Source organism: Brienomyrus brachyistius, chromosome 15, assembly GCF_023856365.1.
Source record: "Brienomyrus brachyistius isolate T26 chromosome 15, BBRACH_0.4, whole genome shotgun sequence".
NCBI lineage: Eukaryota > Metazoa > Chordata > Actinopteri > Osteoglossiformes > Mormyridae > Brienomyrus > Brienomyrus brachyistius.
In genome coordinates this window covers 2,484,163-2,504,384 of record NC_064547.1, presented here as the reverse complement: position 1 = coordinate 2,504,384, position 20,222 = coordinate 2,484,163, and the positions used below count along the sequence as shown (strand labels likewise).

At 47.5% G+C, this 20,222-nt stretch overlaps 1 protein-coding gene and 2 long non-coding RNA genes across 12 annotated transcripts in view; 2 read left to right on the top strand and 1 right to left on the bottom strand.

Annotated features, from left to right (window-relative positions):
- The window catches only part of fbn2b (fibrillin 2b), a 44,698-nt gene extending 31,791 nt beyond the window's left edge, over positions 1 to 12,907 (bottom strand). For 2 of the 9 annotated variants that reach the window (XM_048977039.1, XM_048977040.1), the window contains exons 1-6: positions 12,768 to 12,907; positions 11,219 to 11,517; positions 5,867 to 5,949; positions 5,350 to 5,451; positions 2,917 to 3,012; positions 2,735 to 2,830 (exon numbers count right to left, since the gene is read on the bottom strand). In XM_048977039.1, coding sequence (XP_048832996.1) covers positions 2,735 to 2,830; positions 2,917 to 3,012; positions 5,350 to 5,451; positions 5,867 to 5,949; positions 11,219 to 11,388 — 547 coding nt within the window. In that variant the 5' untranslated portion in view covers positions 11,389 to 11,517; positions 12,768 to 12,907. Of the gene's footprint in view, positions 1 to 2,734; positions 2,831 to 2,916; positions 3,013 to 5,349; positions 5,452 to 5,866; positions 5,950 to 11,218; positions 11,518 to 12,767 lie in introns of those variants that run through there. The other 7 variants (XM_048977038.1, XM_048977042.1, XM_048977035.1 and 4 more) reach the window with 5 other exon arrangements.
- Positions 6,507 to 19,372, top strand: LOC125709038 (uncharacterized). Of its 2 annotated transcripts, none has more exons than XR_007382586.1 (3): positions 6,507 to 6,924; positions 8,004 to 8,215; positions 18,460 to 19,372. It is a non-coding gene; the product is annotated as an uncharacterized LOC125709038 (long non-coding RNA). The 2 variants fall into 2 exon arrangements; XR_007382585.1 differs by lacking the exon at positions 18,460 to 19,372 and adding an exon at positions 10,147 to 10,601.
- LOC125709039 (uncharacterized) lies at positions 14,076 to 17,055 on the top strand. The gene is made up of 3 exons (XR_007382587.1): positions 14,076 to 14,324; positions 15,548 to 15,824; positions 16,223 to 17,055. It is a non-coding gene; the product is annotated as an uncharacterized LOC125709039 (long non-coding RNA).
- Positions 19,373 to 20,222: the final 850 nt, after the last annotated feature.

The following is a 20,222-nucleotide window of genomic DNA, read 5'->3' as shown; positions in this document are numbered from 1 at the left end:
GGGAGCATGGAAAAGCCATGATTACAGGGCGAGCGGCTGCTGAAGCCTGCACTGTAACCCCCCCCCCAGTCCTCTGCGAGAGCCGTAAGTCACACCCCCACTGCTCAGTGTGCACTGTAACCACCCCCCCAGTCCTCTGCGAGAGCCGTAAGTCACACCCCCACTGCTCAGTGTGCACTGTAACCCCGCCAGTCTTCAGTATGCACTATAACCCCCAGTCCTTGCCAAGAACCATACTTCACACCCCCGCTCCTCAGTCTGCACTGTAATACACCCCCACTCCTCAGTGTGCACTGTAATTCACTCCCCCACTTCTCAGTGTGCACTGTAATTCACCACCCCAATCCCTGCCCCCAATCACAGTGCCCCCTGTGCACCATATCACTCCCCTCCTCTGTATGCAGTGGCATCCCTCAGCTCAGTAACCCCATCCGGCCCACTACAGCCTTCCTCCAGTGGGACTCCGCATCTCCCCCTCCCAACCCACTACAGCCTTCCTCCAGTGGGACTCCGCTTCTCCCCCTCCCAACCCACTACAGCCTTCCTCCAGTGGGACTCCGCTTCTCCCCCTCCCGGCCCACTACCGCCTCACTCCAGTGGGACTCCGCTTCTCCCCCTCCCGGCCCACTACCGCCTCACTCCAGTGGGACTCCGCTTCTCCCCCTCCCGGCCCACTACCGCCTCACTCCAGTGGGACTCCGCTTCTCCCCCTCCCGGCCCACTACCGCCTCACTCCAGTGGGATTCCGCTTCTCCCCCTACCCGTCCCACTATAGCTTCCCTCCAGTGGGACTGCGCTTCTCACTTTTCCCCTAACAGATGTGGAGGTCTGTCCATGAGGTCACACTGACTCATGGATGTCGCACATTAAAATACCACGGCACGCTCCTCCAGGCAAACTCCACCTCCACTGTTTATTCCTGCATGTCAGCAAATCACGTGTCATTTTCAGAGAAAATGTTCTTAATAGTGCTCTCTAACCACTCAGAGATTTTAAGAATGATTTTGTTTGTGGTATAATATTGCACCACAAACTTCACAGAAAGTGTAAACGGACAAATTTATGACCCTCTCTAAGATGGAATGTAGTGCAGTTCAGGAAGAATGGTTTGGGAATCACTGAGGACAGGGACATTTATAAAGGTATGGGACATCATTGAGGACAGGGGTATTTAAAATGGTTAGGAACATCATTGTAGGGATATTTAGGGTATTCACCCCCTCTGAAGCTACTTTTCAGCCTTGGCTCAGCATGGAGACCAGACTGTTTGTCCCAGCTTGAGGCCGGCTGTGTGTGCACAGCTGGGGAGTCCATTTTTACACCCCCGACGCCACCCAGTTATTTCTCTAGTCCTCATCAGGAAACGTCCACAGCACCACAAAGAAACGCCTGGGGGACCTCTGTTTACTGCCAGATGTCTGAAAGTCTGTCCATTACTGTTTGTGTTTTTCGAGAAAACAAGGCCAGAGACGATTGGGGTGGGGAGGTCAGGGAGGGCGGCTAGGGTGAGGTGAGGGAGGGGCCTCACTGTGATCCTCCAGTGATCTCCTCCCCCTGCCCAGTGGGGCTCCAGCTATCCAGCCCCCTGGAGGATCAGCTCTACTGTACAATCACTCTTTCTCTTTGACACTGATGTCAAACCATCTTACTTAATCCATTCAGCTTTTTATAGCTGGAGCTTAACAGTCAGAGCCCATGATTCTGATGCATGATCACTGTTAGTGTTACGACCAAGCAGCCTCCATGCATAATAAACCACTGCAGGACAAAATCCTGCAGTGTTACTGCGGTGGTGTGGGTATAGCGGTGATTCCGCATCTGTGCTCTGCATGCCTTCCATTAAATACAAAGCACAGCGCTCACAGTCTTAGCACGCTTGCATAATTCTGTAATAATGTTGCTAATACATTGGTTTCATAGCAAAAGCCCATTGACAAGCAGAGTTTAACATATCTGCACATATCTTCCACACAGACATTTGCTTTTTAAGCGTCATAATTTTTTGACTGACTCAGGTCGGTTCTCTTCTTGCTATTTTGCTGTTCATTGCAATGGTGGTCATTGGCTCCCAAAGAGATATTAAACACAAATGTTTGGTGTTTTATTTTATTGCAAAGGTGTTACTAATTAAAAAGCACCCAATGAGACTTTCTTTGAGCACTGTATGTATTGTCCATGAGGAGAAATGAAGACAGAGGTTCCCCGAAGGCAGAGGTTCCCCAAAGGCAGAGGTTCCCCAAAGACAGAGGCTCCCCAAAGGCAGAGGTTCCCCAAAGGCAGAGGTTCCCCAATGGCAGAGGTTCCACAAAGACAGAGGCTCCCCAAAGGCAGAGGTTCCCCGAAGGCAGAGGTTCCCCAAAGACAGAGGCTCCCCAAAGGCAGAGGTTCCCCAAAGGCAGAGGTTCCACAAAGACAGAGGCTCCCCAAAGGCAGAGGTTCCCCAAAGGCAGAAGTTCCACAAAGACAGAGGCTCCCCAAAGGCAGAGGTTCCCCGAAGGCAGAGGTTCCCCAAAGACAGAGGCTCCCCAAAGGCAGAGGTTCCCCGAAGGCAGAGGTTCCACAAAGACAGAGGCTCCCCAAAGGCAGAGGTTCCCCGGAGACAGAGGTTCCCCGGAGACAGAGGTTCCCCAAAGGCAGAGGTTCCCCGGAGACAGAGGTTCCCCGAAGGCAGAGGTTCCCCGAAGGCAGAGGTTCCCAAAAGGCAGAGGTTCCCCGGAGGCAGAGGCAGCCTTACCCCTCTCGCACTGCGGACCAGTGAAGCCGTAGACACAGGCACATCTGTTGGGCCCAATGCAGCGACCTCCATTCTGGCAGCCGTTCTCGCACACAGCTAGGAAGAGAGCAGAATGGGACATCAGCCGTGTGCCAAAGCGCTGGAGGGGGCCGGACAGTGGGGTGGGCGTGGGGGATACTCACGCTGGCCGCAGTGGGCACCCGTGTAACCCTTCTGACAGAGGCAAGAGTCCTCACTGCAGCTTCCGCCGTTCATGCATCTGACATTGCAGGACTGAACTGGAAGGGGATACATGCAGTAAGAACCATGGGGCATGCAACTCCGCGTTAACTGTACACACTGAGGGTCCCGCATGTTGGAGTGCTCCACACGAGGGGAGGGGGGGGGTCGCTGCTCAGAGACAAGTGATTCCAGCAGGTGTCTCTGTCCACGCTGAGCCAACGAAAGATAACGGATCTTCACCAGAACTCGGAGTGTGGGAAGCGGGGGCCTGACCAGCTGGAAGGCCCCCTGGGGGTGGGGGAGGTTATACACGCTCGCTTTACACACCCCATTTCATCAGCGCGTTAACCGCACACACTGAGGGTCCCGCACGTGGGAGTGCTCCACACGAGCTCGGTGTGTCATGCAGATGCAAGGCGTTTGCCCTGCACCTGCGAGAGCCTCGTCTGATATGCGCATGGTGGCATAAGGCGTATGAGCAATAAGAACACAGCGCCTCCTAGTGGAGCTCGTTCATATTGATACCTAGTTTACAAGCGTCCCGATGTGGCTCCATACTCAGGATATGCACTTTACGCCAGTCACAGTTCTAATATTGTAACTCGCGTTTGGATGCGCGTATCGTCTCTCTGTGATTGGCAATAGGAGATGGATTCCGCCCTTACGTGCTCAATAAACTCTGGCTCTTGTTGGTCATGTGACTAAAGTCCAGTGAGAGGGGCGCGGCTAGGATCTTAAGACATCAGGGGCTAAGCTGTGAGACCAAATCCGTCTGAGGGTCCTCACATTGAATTCTTTCCCTCTGAAGTTATGTCGATTGTAGGTTTTGGGAAACACAGCCCAGCACCGCAGTGGGAACTGCCCCCGGGCTCATCACGCGTCCGTCCAGGAGCTATCAGGTCTAGGAGGAAGAGCTGCAAGTGCACGCATGCTTCGGTTTGGCCTGACCAGCGACGGTCCAGGGACTTGATTAAAAGCTTCTGTTCCTTCTTCCTGCTATGTGCCAGTTGGCCCCTGTGGGTTGTATTTACCATAACTATATGTATGCTGTATTTTTACAGATGTTTCCGGAAAGTAGAGCTCATTGGCAAAGATATTAAGATACGCGTAAAGGGACACCCGAGAGACTGAAGACAGCTTCATTCTTTATTTTGCTGGACAGCATCCTACGGTTTAGAAATGGTGAAACACTTGCTGTTTGTAGAGCAAACCAGAGAGCGGCACGTCATGGACAGCCCATCACTTCATCTAACAATCAACACATGGTCGGCACTCGGGAATGACACCAGTAAGGCAAGACGAGTGAAATCCGGTGGCGGAATTTAATACGTAGCTTCCAAATTCTCCATAAACTAACACGGTAATTACACCTAATTAGTGTCACAGTAGATTTTCAGAATATCTGAGAGAAATCTCATGCTTAAGCAAATGGTCCATGCTGAGTGAGTATTACATGCTAAAATAAGAAAAGGTAATTAAAGTAATTAAGACTATTATTCGCTGAAAAGGAGGAATGGTACATTTAAGAGGGGCGCTATGAAACAAAGAGTGGATCCTTTAGTGGGACTCTTTATGAGAAGCACGTCTCCCAAGCGTTGTGTCGTGCCGTTGTCATAGTTACACCATTATAATAACACTCTCAAATAACAGATATGTTCTGAATTTGGTCTTATACTGTAGACTGGCAAAAGTTACAGTATGACTCTAACTGGGTAAATCTGTTGCATGCATGTTGCTTTTGTTTAAATTTCTCATACTGGAATTTACACGTTTGATGAAGAAGATGCAGTAATGACAGGCGACCTTGGATTAAAAGATGCCGGATGTTATATTAATTGGAGTTTGGCTTCTTTTCAGAGGAGTTGGACAGTCACCATTTTCATTTCATGTGAAAAGCAATTAGGTCTGACTTCAGATCCCATTTCATTCTGCAAAGGCCGGTACATATTTATTACAAATACCTACAGCATATAAGTCTGGCAAAAGACAAAAAAGTCCCCAAACTAAGAACAAACATTGTATAAAATCTCGCCTGTAAGGTGTAAAAAAAAAACCTTTAAAAAAAACGGAATCCGAAATTCGGTTCAGGGAAAAGCGAACGTGTCTGTAATTCCCCACCCAATGGCAGGAAAATGCTGCTATTCTGAGACGTCAGGGCTGCCCTCCTCCGTCACGGAGCTGTTTCTGCCAGCACATAACGATGTCGGGGGTCTTGACAGGATCGTGCGTGACCGAGCCTGTATCCGAGCGACGCGCTCAATCAACATCTCCGTCCACAGAGCCTCCATCAACCGCAGCTCACACAGACGGCAGGGTCAGAGCCTCACGGAGTCTGCCGACACCCCCATGACAGATCACAGGTGACCTAGCTGGCCCCATGGGGCAAGACTTACCTCCGGACGCCGCCCCACAGCTGGGGGAGAGCTGCCCATTGGAACAGGTGCACATGTTAGGCCTGGAGCAAAAACCTTCACCGCAGGTGTTTCTGCAGATGGCTGGGAAGGATGGAAAGACAGAGACAATTAGCAAGAAAAGAAAAAAAAACATTGAAGGCAACCAATAGCTGCAAAGCACAGAGTGAGGGAAACAAATAATCCAGAGTCCAGAGAATCAGCGGCATGAATTATCATCCAATACTTTGACCATGAGATTATAAAACCTGCAGTCCTTGGCCTAGACCCCTGCTGTTAGTGAAATGCTGCAGGCATGGCTGACCTCCACCCTGTCATGCTGACCTCCACCCTGTCATGCTGACCTCCACCCTGTCATGCTGACCTCCACCTTGCCATGCTGACCCCCACCCTGTCATGCTGACCTCCACCCTGTCATGCTGACCTCCACCCTGTCATGCTGACCCCCACCCTGTCATGCTGACCCCACCCTGCCCTTGGGCACGCTGGAGCTACTTACGGACAATACACTGGTTTCCTCCAGGGAGAGTTTTCCACCCTGGGCAGCAGTAGGAGTGAAACCGGGATCCACACACATTGGGCCTGAAACAAATAGATGGCCGGATGAGCTTCCAGCTCGCAGAACAGAGGACTGGGGACCGACATGGAGAAAATGGCTGACATCGACAGCCACCTCCCTCGCACAGATTTTAAGAGCTATTGGTCTGAATTGTATCTCCATACCTATATTCACCTACATTCTCCATTGGTGTTTCCTGCTACATTTTTGGCAGCTGGCCCGTCTTTCTTTATAAAACACTATCTATGGCTGACAGAGAGAATGACCTGACCACCAGCGCTGCTCAAAGCCTTAGCTGGCCGCTCATATCTCTTTAACTGACATATGTTTGATGTACATGGTTGCAGACCAGTGTTGATTGAGCTTTCAGTCACATGCCCACAGTACAGTAACAGGCCACGTAAACAAAGAACCAGGCTGGAATAAAATGTAAACCTCCAGTGAACCACACACTAATCTTGTGTACTCTGTTTGGTTGACAACAATGCAGCATATATCATGTTCCTCCTGTTCATGACACGCTCTCTCTCGCTCTCTCTCTCCCTCTCTCTCTCTCTCTCCCTCCTTCTGCATTAGTTTGAGGCCGCCTCTAGTGCAGCCGTAAACCAGATCTTTGAAGTGTCTTGAAGCCGAGTGGACTTCCAACCACATTACCACACGGCGCTGGCTTCAGCGTCGGGGCGAAAAAGATCCACTGGGAGAGAGCGAGACAGGCAGGGGGAAGGCAAGGGACTGGGGAACGGAAGAAGAGAGGGACGCAGGGAAAAGGGGAGGAGATCAATGGGCATCTAAGGGCAGAAAAGGGAAATATGTACCTTTAAGAGACTCTGAAACACGTTTTGATTATAAAAAAACTGCTGTGACGTACATCATTCGTATTCCCAAGACGAAATAAAGGTGCAGAGCTGCTCATGGATACTGTGCTTCGCTAATATGACCCAAACAGTCCATGAAATCCGGATATATACATATTTGGGGGATTACGCATTCAGCCCGAGGTAAGAGTTTAAGCTGTTTCATATGCTCTGTCAGGTCGGACCGCGTTCCTCAGAATGTCTGTGCACCTTTGCTGGGGCAAATGATCTATATATTCAAACAAGACTGTTTTCAACACTCAATTTAAAAGGAATTAACACTGAGGGTTAAGGGCCAAGGGTTTGCTCATTAACAGCAATAACAACAGAACAAAATGCCCTTATTGTCACTGCACAGGTACAACAAAATTTAGTGTGTAGCTTACATACTGGGTGCTATTACTGATAATAAATTAACTAAAAGTAGAGCATAAAGAATAAATGGCATTAAGTAAGTAGTAAATAAACCAGTAGTAAATACGTCAGAACTAGTACAGTACAAAGAAAACCTCAGATGAATAGTATTAACAGATGGTGACAGTACAAACAGAGAAAGACTTCTGCATATTAAGAGAAAGAAATATTACAACGGAAGGAAGGGTCATAGTGGGGAGTCTCTGCAGCTCCCTTCGAGATGTGCTGCTTCCGCGCAGGATTTGAAATACAGACAGAAAACACCAGGATGACAAGCGCTGGTAGGAGGAGAACAAGCTCTTTGTCTCATCTGAGTAACCCAAAGGCACATAGAGCCATAAAGATCCAGTACAAGCTGGATCCAGCAATAACTGTGAAACGAAAAGGGGAAAATGCCGCTCGAAACCAGCTAAAAATGACCAGAAAGCAATGAAGGCAGATCTAAGCGATTTTTCAATGTTCTTTCGATGTTTCGACCAAAGTCCCTTGAGATCCGAAAGCCTCCATGGTGTCATGGCTGACCTGCTAAATTCCCAGCGGATGCTCCCGGCTCCGGTGATAAAACATCTAAAAGGGCATCTCTGTGCAAACAACTGCCGTGGGCAGGGCAGTCACATGGCCGAGGGGGCCGTCTGAGAAACGGGGCGACCCCCACTTCAGGAGCCGCACTGCCCCACGGGGGTCAGGGGTCGTCCTTCAAAGGCATCTGACCCCAGTTAGGAGGACATTGTTTCATTCTGTTCTGAGTGACTGTGCCTGCTGTTCTTCTGCTGCCTGACATTAATGGCTCCTCTAACGTCTTCCTCCAGACGTCTTCCTCCAGCCACTCATAGGTTGCCGTTGACCTTTTCCAGCCGCAAGGATGGTTTCAGTTCTAAACTCATTCTACGCTACGTGAGACACGGAGACATGGAGCCTACAGCAGCTCGACCTCCATCAATGTAGCAGCATCGCAGTCTGAGGCTTCAGAGCGCTTACAGAGTACCGTCTTATCTGTTGAATTGTACTTTCTTCTATTCAGGTGGGTCAACTTTGCTATGCACATCAATTATAGAGGAAAAACTGATAGCTGGTTTAATATAAACAAGCAACAGATGACTAAAAGATCAACAACTAGTGAACATCTGGAATTTCAGGAGTTCTGTTGCTTGTCTGCTCTTCGCCTCTCCTTTCTACCTGTTTACTACTTTGACACAAACAGAAATGGCTTTCGGCATCCTAATCCTATCAGCAGCACCCGTTTCCTCTCAGCTGGGGACACTAGCTGAAGGTCGGCCTCCGATTTCACTGTCAATCGCACGACGTTAGTAACAAACGAGGCAGATTTCCCATGACCGATGAAGAAAACTCATTGGCCAAGGTGGCAGAAGTGACATTGACTTTGGAAGAACCATGAGGTGTTAAATGCAGTCCTCTGTGCTTAGACATAGATATACAAACCTCTCCCCCTTCCACTAATCAGCTGTAAAGAATCACTGTTACCCCAAAGAGTCATTAATCATTAATACAAACTCATTGGCATTTGCCATTTTTAAGTACAAACAACTTTCTTGACAGAGGCTTCAGCTTCCAGATCTCGGCCTGATCTTATTGGTGCTGCTCAGGAGGTCCCCAGTAGGTCACTACGTCCTTCCTGATATGGTCCAAATTGGGTTTTACTACGCAAGCCAACACACCAGACCCATTCAAACTCACAGCAATAACGATATCTAGCAACGTCTGACTCAGGATTCCTGGAAACACTGGACCAACTATTGCTCAACACCGTATTGCTGCACTGCAACCACAACCTGATGTAATGGACATTTCTGGGGTAACTGTGCTCCACAAACACTAGCCCAGCATGCTCAGAGAATCACTATCACATCATTGTGCTGGAGTGAACCCTGACTCATTTTCCACTTTTGCACACTTTTCTATCCACCAAAACTCAAGGGATGCTTAAAAAGTTACTGGACCCTAACCAATCCATAGTTAGAGTATGGAATGGACTTCCTGCTAGTGTAGCGCAGGCTAAAACCCTAGGTTCCTTTAAATCAGAACTAGATAGGATTTTAACAACTCTGAGCTATTAGTTAAGTTCTCCCCAGATGAGCTTGATGGGCCGAATGGCCTCCTCTCATTTGTAAATTTCTTATGTTCTTATGACAATGGATCACACTTTCTGGTCACCAACAAAGCTTAGATAATGGCTAGTGGTTGCTGTGCTGTGTGCTGTACTGTGTGCTGTGCTGTCTGCTGTGCTGTGTGCTGTCTGCTGTGCTGTGTGCTGTCTGCTGTACTGTGCGCTGTGCTGTACTGTGTGCTGTCTGCTGTACTGTGCGCTGTGCTGTATGCTGTACTGTGTGCTGTCTGCTGTGCTGTGTGCTGTACTGTGTGTTGTACTGTGCACTGTGCTGTCTGCTGTGTTGTGTGCTGTACTGTGTGCTGTCTGCTGTACTGTGTGCTGTGCTGTGTGCTGTACTGTGCACTGTGCTGTCTGCTGTGTTGTGTGCTGTCTGCTGTACTGTGCACTGTGCTGTCTGCTGTGTTGTGTGCTGTACTGTGTGCTGTGCGCTGTACTGTGCACTGTGCTGTCTGCTGTGTTGTGTGCTGTACTGTGTGCTGTGCACTGTACTGTGTGCTTTGCGTTGTGCTGTGCTCTGTGCACTGTACTGTGTGCTTTGCGTTGTGCTGTGTGCTGTGCTGTGTGCTGTGCCTTTGATATGATTTTTCTTGCCCTGGTACAAGGAGCAGGGCCAACAAAAACCTTTTTGCATGTAAGATAAGTATAGAAGCAGAAGCCCAAGGCAGCATGGATTTTATGCAAAAAAGAGACTGGATTTATTTACCATTAATATAGACCATGAACTACAACAAACTGGGTTGAATCAAGAGTCTGGATATGATCTGGCTGTTTTGGCAATGATTTTGAGTAATATGGCCTGATATCTCCCATTGCTTCCGGGATAGGCTCCGGACCCCCCCGTGACCCAGTTGGATAAGCGGTTTGGAAAATGGATGGATGGATGGATGCTCTGATATCTTGACTTGGCTCTCTTCAGTGGCATAAGACTCTTGATATCATTTCAAATGACCAAATGAAGCCTAAGCAGGAAGTAGTAAAACTACACAACTGCCAAAGGTATAACTTGTCAAGTAATGGACAACACATTATAGGGGTGAAAAACCCCATTGTTGGTTTTGGAATGTTTAAGGAAAATATTTCTGGGAACTTGTTAGCGTCTCAACTGCTAACAGACCCAACACCTGCACTGCAAACCTAAATCACTGACAGTTCAAAAACTATTGCAGACTCAAGTTAACATTATGGATAACTGTGAAGGTCTAAAAAATTACTTCACTGGGGCGTGTTCCATATTACACAATTTTCCTTTAGTGATTAAAAGCATTTATTTTATTTTCTCAAAGCTGGCCTGGCTTGGCTGTGTTTTTCTTTACTTTGTCACCTGCAGCTGAATGAACAAACGCCCCTTGTTGCGGATCAGACCGATCGAAATACAGTTTCCTCCACAGCTCGGCTGGGGAGCCGGGGATTGTGGGAGAAAGAAATGGGAATGACGGGGCTTAAACTCTTCGGGACAAAAAACGCCTTGTTTCAGAAGCACTCGAACATGCACAATAAGCACAACAGTGACATCTATGTCACCTAGTAACTTTCCGGCAATTTGAGCGAAAAGTCATTCGTTAAATAAAACTCTGCCCCACATTCATTCGGCAAATTATTGAAAGAACATTGCTCAATTTAAGCATCCACAATAAAACTATACTTGTATTTATCAAAAGGTATGCTGTATAACTTGTTGACTTTCCCTAATAAGTTTTACCGTGGATAAGCCTTAAAACCAAATAAGATTTGATGTGAAATAGGCAATACCCGTTAAATAACTCTGGGAGCTATATATCAAATGTTTCCCTTAAAGGCTCTAGAATTTTTATCCGCGTTGTGACAATTAAAACAAGGCTGAATCTGGAGTTTTCGCAACAGGGATGTCTCCTCCAAAAAGTGAAACAAAAGACTCACCCCCGCAGCGACTCAGGGCCCCTCCTTCGGACCCTCTGCGCCTCCCTCTCCTCGGTGGGCGCACTGAAGCGGCTCGCCTGGTAGTTTCCGTCCCCCTGGCCGTCAGCGGTCTGGAGGGCTGCCCAGCCCACGGCTGCCCATGCCAGCACCAGCTTGCTGAGCTTCCACATGCCCTTAGCGCCGCGCACTGCGCTGCTCCGCTCCGCTCCTCTTCTCCGGGGGTCCCGCTCTGCCTTTTTCCTGCCCCGGGGCTGCAAGCGACTTCGCGGACTTTATCTCCGGCACCCAAGACCGCAGCGCTAGGTCAGAAACAGGGTGGGAAACGCATATAAAAAGTGGGCACTTCGGGGAAATGCAAAGGTTGCCGAAAGAGCATTTTCAGTTTTAAATTATATGCATCCTGAGTGATATTTTTCGGGAATTACAAAAACTTTACATTTAGCGGCAGTTGACAAAGTATGGATATGCTGCACGTAATAATGGCCATTCTCCATCCTCCTCCCATAATACAGCCGGCCACCCCGCTGCAGCTCCGTATACAAACACCTTATTAGCCTATTCCTCACCATTAAGCACAATAGGTTATTATAATTTTAATAAATATCAATTATTTGAGTTTAAACTGATAGTTACTAGTGGCAGAACGGACACATCGATAGCTGCAAACGTGTATTTTGAACCATTTCTTCTAGATATTAATAAGCCATTCCATACGCGAAAATAGATGGCACTTGGTTAATTATATATTGGTTTATATTAGATCCTGTTAAAGCCGCAGCGCCGCCGCCGCTGCCTGCCGAATGAATGGGGGCGGGCCGAATTCCAGCACCGAACAAAGAAAGTTTTTTCTTCCCTTTCGTTTCTACAGGTAATAATCCGTCCCTGTCCGTCCGGCTGCACGCGTTTTAATTAATGTTCTTCCTATGATTAAAGTCCAGTATTTAAAAACAAATCGACTTTAACACAATCGACACGAACAACAAAGAAACCTTACAGAACTGCAACAAGCAAGAATACGATACTTGATTCAATGATAAATATCAAAGAAGTGTTATTTTCATGTAAATATGAACCCATTTTCAATTCGCTTAAACTATTTATTTCAAAGTGCGCCCCGGCCCGTCCTAACGGCAGCGGCGACCTCCCCCGCCGCGCAGACCTCTCTGTACAATGCAGCCCCGTTACTCAAGACATTTCTCCCATTGCACGTTATACTGTAATTTCAAAACTTGCTTAGAATAATATACGGTTCGATCTTAAGCCCGGCTTTCTACATCTGCACAAGTATACAGTTTGCTTCCTAAATTCTATTTACTCAACAATGATCGGCGATCATATATATAGACATAATTATAAAATCCTTTCCTTTTAAATTAGTTATTTTTCAATGGGCTATAGCCTAGGTGACATATTAATCTACTAATGCAGATTTACTGACGTGTTTTTAAAGCAAATAGACATTTTTGGTAATTATATAAATACATTGACACAATATTCGATTTCTAGAGCTTGGAGCTCAATATAAGTCGAATTTGCAGCAATACTATACCTTGCAATTGCTGGAGTGCCTGATAGGTGAGTCCAGAGTTGCTAATAGAAATGGGGTAAATGCTTGAGAATGAAGAATTGAACTGTCCCCTTGTGACAAAAAGGGGGGGAAAGGTAAAGCATTATCCTGATTGGGAGGAGGGAGGTCCTTCTTTAAGGCATGAGAGAAAGGGGGGGTCGCTGACGGACTTCAGGGCAAACCCACCGCATTCCTCTGCTCTCCCTCTTTCCCTCCATTCCCCTCTCAAAGATACTCTAATACACACGAATCTCCATTTGAAAGTCATGTGGCTTCCTAACACCGGCCAGCTGTGGAGCCACCTGCATTGAGAAGCAGAACTGAAGAGCATATTAAGAAGCGTCTGCCAACGGTGCTGTCAGGACACGGCGGCGGCGCTTAAACGCTGAGATACAGGCACCTTTTATGGGGTCCGCTGTGAGGCAGAGCCTGGCCATGCCAGTGGACGTCCTCTGTTCTGATACATTACAAAAATCATACCCTACAATGACGGGTGACTGTGAAAAGTCTCCCTTAATAATAGAACGAGAAGTAAAAAAGTTTGGCGTCCAAACATGTGTTTTGACTTCTCACAACATCTTGGGATCCGTTTAAAGTGAAGCACATCTGAAAGATAATTGGAAGTCAGAAAACGCTCCCTTGTGTGACTTGGAGATCTGTTCTCCACCACAGCCTTCAAATTCACAATTCCAGCACAAAGGAAGTGAACATCTGCAAACTGACTGAGCAGCTGAGTGCCTCGCAAATGCTAGTGCCGGCATGTCCAGTGACGTGTCTTTCAGGAGAGGAGCACGATGCAGGGGACTTTGGACATTCTTGATGTGCCCAAAAGGGTGAAAATCCCTCACTATTGCCATAGAAGTTGCTTCGATTTTCACTCTGCTTCATTGCTGCTTCGTCAGCCTGCGATGTTAAACTTTAAAGCAAACTGACAGAAACGGTGAATAAAAGTCGCACATTCCTGGAGGAGTGAGATGTAAGGACGATTTTACATGTGGCCAAGTGAAGTCACAAACATTATTCTTAATGTGTTTTTGACCTCAATGGTCTCACTTAGCCAGTTGCAGAATTAGGGGTGTGAATGATAATTTTCGTTTAACACCCCAGCAAACTGCGTTTTATCTCTTCCATAAACAGATCCAACCCCCCCTCCACTCTGTGACATACCAAAGCAATGCTGTCTTGATCCACGGGGACCAGGCCGATGTTCCGAGTTAGCCTCCACTCTCCTCTCCTTCCTCCATTCTCTTCTGTCGGGTTTCCGTGTTTGTTTTCATTGATAAAGGCAACTTGTGAACAAGTGAGGCTTCAGCTTTGGCCTTCTCCCATTTGCCGCTCAGGAAGGCATGGTGGACATTATTGCTCTCAAGGCGACTGGAGCCGGCCATATAAACAGCAAGCGGCCTTCTTGGGAGGGTATCTCCTGTTAGAGACCGTGAGAGGGGCTGCATGGTCCCTGACCATGATGGCGTGCGGAAATCGGCCACGAGAACAAAGACATTAAACACAGCTGCCATCTGCACGCCGCGAGTGAGCCCTGTAAGTTCTCTCTGTTAAAAACATTCCCGCCGGTTGTCACATACCGATGGAAGTTTGTTTGTTTAGCGTTGCTCATACAAAAGATAGCCTTACGACGACTGCTGGGGGCAGATGCAGTAAATCGTACCTCGTTGCACGTGGAAGTTGGGGCGTTTCCCACCTATGATTGCACATAAGAAATGACAAGTCGTACAGAAACCAGATGAGAGCACAGTTGGTGTCCATATGGGTCGAGTCTTTGCCCTGAGCTGCCCTCTTTCTTACAGGCCGGTTCTGCACGGACTTTCTAAGAGCCACATTTGATTCGTGGTGATTTTTTGGGGGGGGGGGAGAGGTGGTAGCGAATTGGGGGGGGTGGAATTAGGAATGGGGGGGTTGCGGAAGAGAGTGGAATTTTGATTCTCGGCCCAGTTTGTTCCTATGTTTAAGGCCCAAGGGGCCAGCGCAGGCTAGAGGGCTGGCTACAAGCATTCAGTCGCACCGTTGTACTTCCAGAGCAGCTGCAATAAAAAAAATACACATTAATCCCAAGACCAGCATGGCTTAAAGCGTCCTTTCTCTCTCAGCTTAACCCGGGAATAATTAATTTTAACCCTAACCATATAAAAGCACTAAACGCATGACGATATTCCAATATATTTTAAAGGCAAAAAATTAATTACGTAAATAATGTGCTGTTTTAAAAACCGCTCTTTTAAATAAGATTTTGTTAACAAGAAATATACCCACACATCCTCTGTGAATCTCAAACATCTGGAAAATCGTGGTGTTACTCGCTTGAAGATAACAGTAATTACGCTACAGTACCATTTACTACTGAGACGTTAATTCCGCACAGAAAATGTATGCAGTCTGTTTCAGTGGATTCCTCCCAGAGGTTTGGCTTATGTGTATGACTGAGAAATCAAAGCTAAAATATATAAAATCTGTGTAAATAAAGATAGGAATCCTTTTGTTTTGTAAGTGTCTGAAACCCCCAAGCGAGGCTGAAAGGAAGGTGCAGCCTGTTGGCAGAGGCACGGGGGCCGACGGACCTCCCAGACCAGTGGTTTCACGTCTGCAGTTGCTTATGCTCTCTGGGTTCTGCATACGCTGTAGCCTTTTCTGCGTCATCCCAGAACCTGGAATCTCCCACAGTCGTGTAAAAACAGGCACAGCAGACATTCAGGGGCGCAGAGGGACCCTTAACTTCCTATTTTGTGCCTTTTTTTAAATTGAAACAGGGCTGGTTAGGAGAGAGGCTGCAGGATGTGCCTGTGGAAAGGTCTGGTCGTCGGGGAGACTTCGTGGTGCAGGCTGAGGGGCCGGGAAGGAACGCGGCGGAGCAACGGGCGGCGCGGAGTGTGGATCCCTGCCGTCCAGTGATCAGTCACGGAGAAACAGCGATCATTCCCTCTCCGCTGAGGCGAGCAAAGCTGGCAAAGGGAGAGAATACAGACGGAGAAGCTGAGACTCTCTTTGGTTGTGGTAACTGACACTGATGGTTGGATTTGGGGCAGGGTGAGTTAGCAAATCACACTTAGAGAGAGAGAGAGAGAGCTTTATTGGGGCCGTCGCATGCCCCCATGGTGAAGCAGAGTGGCTTGTAGAGTATGGGGGGGGGGCTGTCTGACCGAGGTCGTCTCGTAAAGAAAACCCCTTTGACCATGTTATCATGCTCTCATTTTATTTGCCTTCTTGCAAACATCTGAACACTGTCATTCTTAGAGGGTTATTTTTGCAGTCTTGTCTTACATCAGCCTAATCACAGCTGTCCAGTAGTTTGACTCATTTTCCTGGAGTTTGTAAAAGCTAGTTAAAGCGGCATTCATGGGTACCGCCCCCCCCCCCCCCAAACCCCCCCCACTCCCCGCCCCCGTAACACAGAGTCTCGCTCGTTCCTCTCCGCTCCCCTGCAGATGTGCCAGTCCGGTGATGCAGATTCAGAGGAATGCAGCACTTTTCAAAATGCATGGGAGACCAGGAAGACTTCAGGGGTGAGAGAATATAGTGTAGCTTTGCTTTTTTATAAGATACACATGGACTGACTGGTGCATTTGTGTCAGGGAAAAAAAAAAGCTGTTTCGCAGAGGGCGAGTGTAATCTTCCAATCAGAATGTGGGTGTGCATGTGACCGTAGCTCATTCTCTGATAGGACGCTTTGTCCCGACTCCCTTTAGCACACTTTACTGCTTCTTATAAACATGCAGCCTGAGCCTACAGGACTGAGTCCGCTCTCTGGGATCCGTTTAGAAAGCTTTAGAATCATTGGGCCATGCAGTGAGACTTCCTGGGAAGGCATTAAAAAAAACAAAAAAGCAGAAAGAAAGCGAGACAAAGAAAAAGCTGAAAAATAAAGTTAAAAAAAAGAAAACTGGAGGAATTCTGCACTCGCTAACAGCTCCTTCGGCTAATGGGTTTCAGATGTGCAGCGTCTTTCATTTTCAAAAGAACATAAAACATCCTGTCTCAGGAGAATTCTAGTAACGGCAGGAATTTACTGCATATGGTCACAACTGATGTAAAAAAAAAATGGCGACTGTTTCTTTAAAGTGATTGCGTTCTTATTTTTCTCCGAGACATGCATCTTAAACAACCGGACGACTGTTTAAACAAACTTGCAAGCTTGAGGCCTCATAATCATTGGCCGTCACACTGTTCTCATATTGTAGGTGTTTTTCTTTCTCCCCATTTCCTGTTTTCACAAAGAACAGATTAAGCCTAAGTTGTGTGAAGTCATTCTGAATCCTGAGTGGAGTCTATTTTTGCCTTAAAAAGAAGAAAACGTGACAGCTCATTCAAGTGAATAAAAAATAGTACCCCCCCCCCCCATAAATGATCACCGGTGCATATTTTGTGTAAATTTCATGTGATTCATACTGGCCTGACTTTTGGCTTTCTGAAGAAATGGTTTATGGTAAAAATGATTTTGAGGGAGTTCCCTTATATCCCCAAAGATGTCACGGTGGGCTTACCTATGTACTAATTGTACACCAACCTCTAAAAAAATGGATCAGTCACAGGAGAAGTGCATATAGACAGCTTTATGGTATATCAGGACACCCTCCTACCAAGATCACGCTACAGCACTGCTTATCCCCAAAGGGAACTCCCCCCCCCCCCCCCCCCCCCGGGACGTGTCACGAGGCTGAGCCTTTCCGAGCCGAAAAGCACAGCGTACAGGCGGGGGATTTTCAGAGCCGTTCTCCTGGGTGACCAGCCCCCTCCAGCTGGAGCTCCAGGCCATGAATCACGCCTCACCGGTGAAAAATAAAGTAGGTGAAAAATGAAGCAGTGACTTTGAGTCAGCTACTACCTGAGCTGCTGCACGTGGAGGGATAACGGCCTCCGCACTGCATGCAGTGTGATGGAGTTACGGCCCTACAGCTCAGCCTGCCGTAAATGCGTCGTGTCGGCCAGCTCGTGCAGTATTTCACGAGCCGTGGGGATGTGTACTCTTGTACTAAAGGTTCATGCCGATGATTTAAGCCGGCGGCATCCAAACACTGAGGCAGCTTACCTTGACACCGCCCAGGGTGACCTTTCATAATCACCCCTCGGTATAAGCAAAAAAAAAGGGGGCGAGCTGTAGGAATTTATTGAACCTTGTGATAATTCATTCATAGTTTCCTGAGTTTTCCATTCCCAGACCATGAGAAAACCTGCTGTATCCTGAGGTCAGTGAAAGGGTCCCAGTGTACACATTCAGGTTGCACAAGGGCTGCTATGTTGAGTGACAATTTCTCTTAAATATAAATCATCTGGTAAGAACTCGGTCAGCAGCAGCATGTTCCACGAAGCAGGATTTCTCAGTCAGCTGGGTTAACTTAGCTACAAGTCATGATTGTCCAATAGAAATGCTCCTTACCTAAACCCTTATGATTGTCCAATAGAAATGCTCCTTATCTAAACCCTTATGATTGTCCAATAGGAATGTTCCTGACCTAAATCATGACTTGTTACTTAAGTTCTAACTAACCGAGAAATCATACTTCATGGTGTTCAGATCCCACTTCCCGTCTGCCTATGTCTCTGCGTTTTCTCCCCTTAATGTTTCATCCAGGTACTCCAGTTTCCTCCCACAGTCCAAAAGGGAAACAGCCAGGCTATCTGGCATCTCTAAAATTCCCATTGGGTTTGTGTCTGTGTGCCCTAGGGTACGCTCCAGCCTGCCGGGACCCGCACCAACGGAAGCCCTTGGAAGATGGATGTATGGAATCTCTTTCTAAGATATATGTGCTTTTACGCTGTTGACCTCAGTTCCCTAACAATCCAAATTCAACAATGAACTTCTGCAGTTCTGTGGTCAAGGAAAAGCCCAAAATCAGAGGTGGGTAGTTCAGGTCCAGAAAGTAAAAATCCAGACCAAATCGAGGTAGAGGACCTTCTCACCTTCGTGGAAGCTTCAGTGGGTGTAGAATGGAGCAGACTCTGTGTGACCCAGACACTCCCCATTGCAGTGGTCCTGACTCTCCGAACCCGCCCCCGTGCGTCTGCGGGGGTGGGGCTCTCCACAGCCTTGGCGCCTGTTCTGCGGCACTGGGAAGACGCCGGCATTACTCATCCACAGCGGGCACTGGGGCCTCGTTCTCGGCGGACGTGCCAGTACCTCTGAGTGGTGCTTTTGGGAAAGACTTCGAGGAACCTGCAAGCGCCAAAGCACATTGGATATGGCCTCAGTCTACCTCTAAGTGCACTTAAGAAAAAAGCAAAAAAAATAATTTATGTCATTTTCAGCACCTGTGCCATTCCTCCGCTTACTGTGAACAGGTGCATTCTGGCTGGCTGCTGCAGGAAATGTTTGATGATTTAAACGTGACGTTAGAAATGGGTGTGGGTTCATTTAATTGTACTTCTACCTGTTCCTCACATGTTGCTGTGGGTAGGTAAGTATCTTTTTGGAAATTGGGGTGGGGCAGCAGGTAAAAAGTTAAACACCCATAAACTTTCCTGAGAATGACGTTGTGGTTGGCACTTGATAACCTGCAGTTAAAGTTTGAACCTGTAGTATGTGTGTGTGTGTGTGTGTTTGTAATACTACAATAAATTACACCTGATCAACAGGGTTGACACGGGAGATCTCCCTTTGGTCGCATGTAGCTCCTCGACAGGGTGCTTAGCTCCACCCACACATGACGTCACATGTCTAAGCACACGCCCCCACTCTGTCTGTCTCCTGCACACTGCGGGCCCCCTTAGAGACAGTAAGGAAATGAATGAGTCATGGACAGGAAACCAGTCTTTGGCGACTGTCTCTTGAAGAAACATCATATGCCTCAGGAATAATAAACCTTCTGCAGACCCCCCCCTCCCAGACCTGAACATCCCCCTGCTTAAATGCACTTATAGACCTTGGAGCAAACCACATTCCTTCAATAACTTTCCAAAACATTCTTGCAGTTAATATCATTCGTCAGCCATGCAGGGATCGGGCTCTGCAGCTTAAAGAGATGTTTCTTTAAAATACTATTTAAATTAATGAATGTCTGTTGATTATATCCTAATTGAACCAGTTTCAAAAGCTCTCAAAGATTTGTATGAGGAAAGTGTTTCAGTTTTCAGTGTGTCGGTCTTGCCCACTGAGGTACCATGTAGAGCTAATTTACTCGCTGGCAAGGAACCAGCAATGGATGACGGCGCCTTGTGTAAAGCAGTCATGCTGACTGACCTGGCCAAGGTTTAAGGTTTACACAGAGCCATCATCTCAGTTAGCCCTGGAGTATAAGAATGTGCTGGCTAGGGGAAACACTTCATCACTCTTCTGTAACTTAGAGGAAGACGAGTCGCAGAGACCTTTTTATGAGTGTGACATTATGGTAAAGCAGGTGTGGTAAGAACAAATGGATGGACAGCCTTGACGGTCATTAGGGGTTTCAACAACAGATGCTGAGATACTTCATCACAGAACATCATACCTTT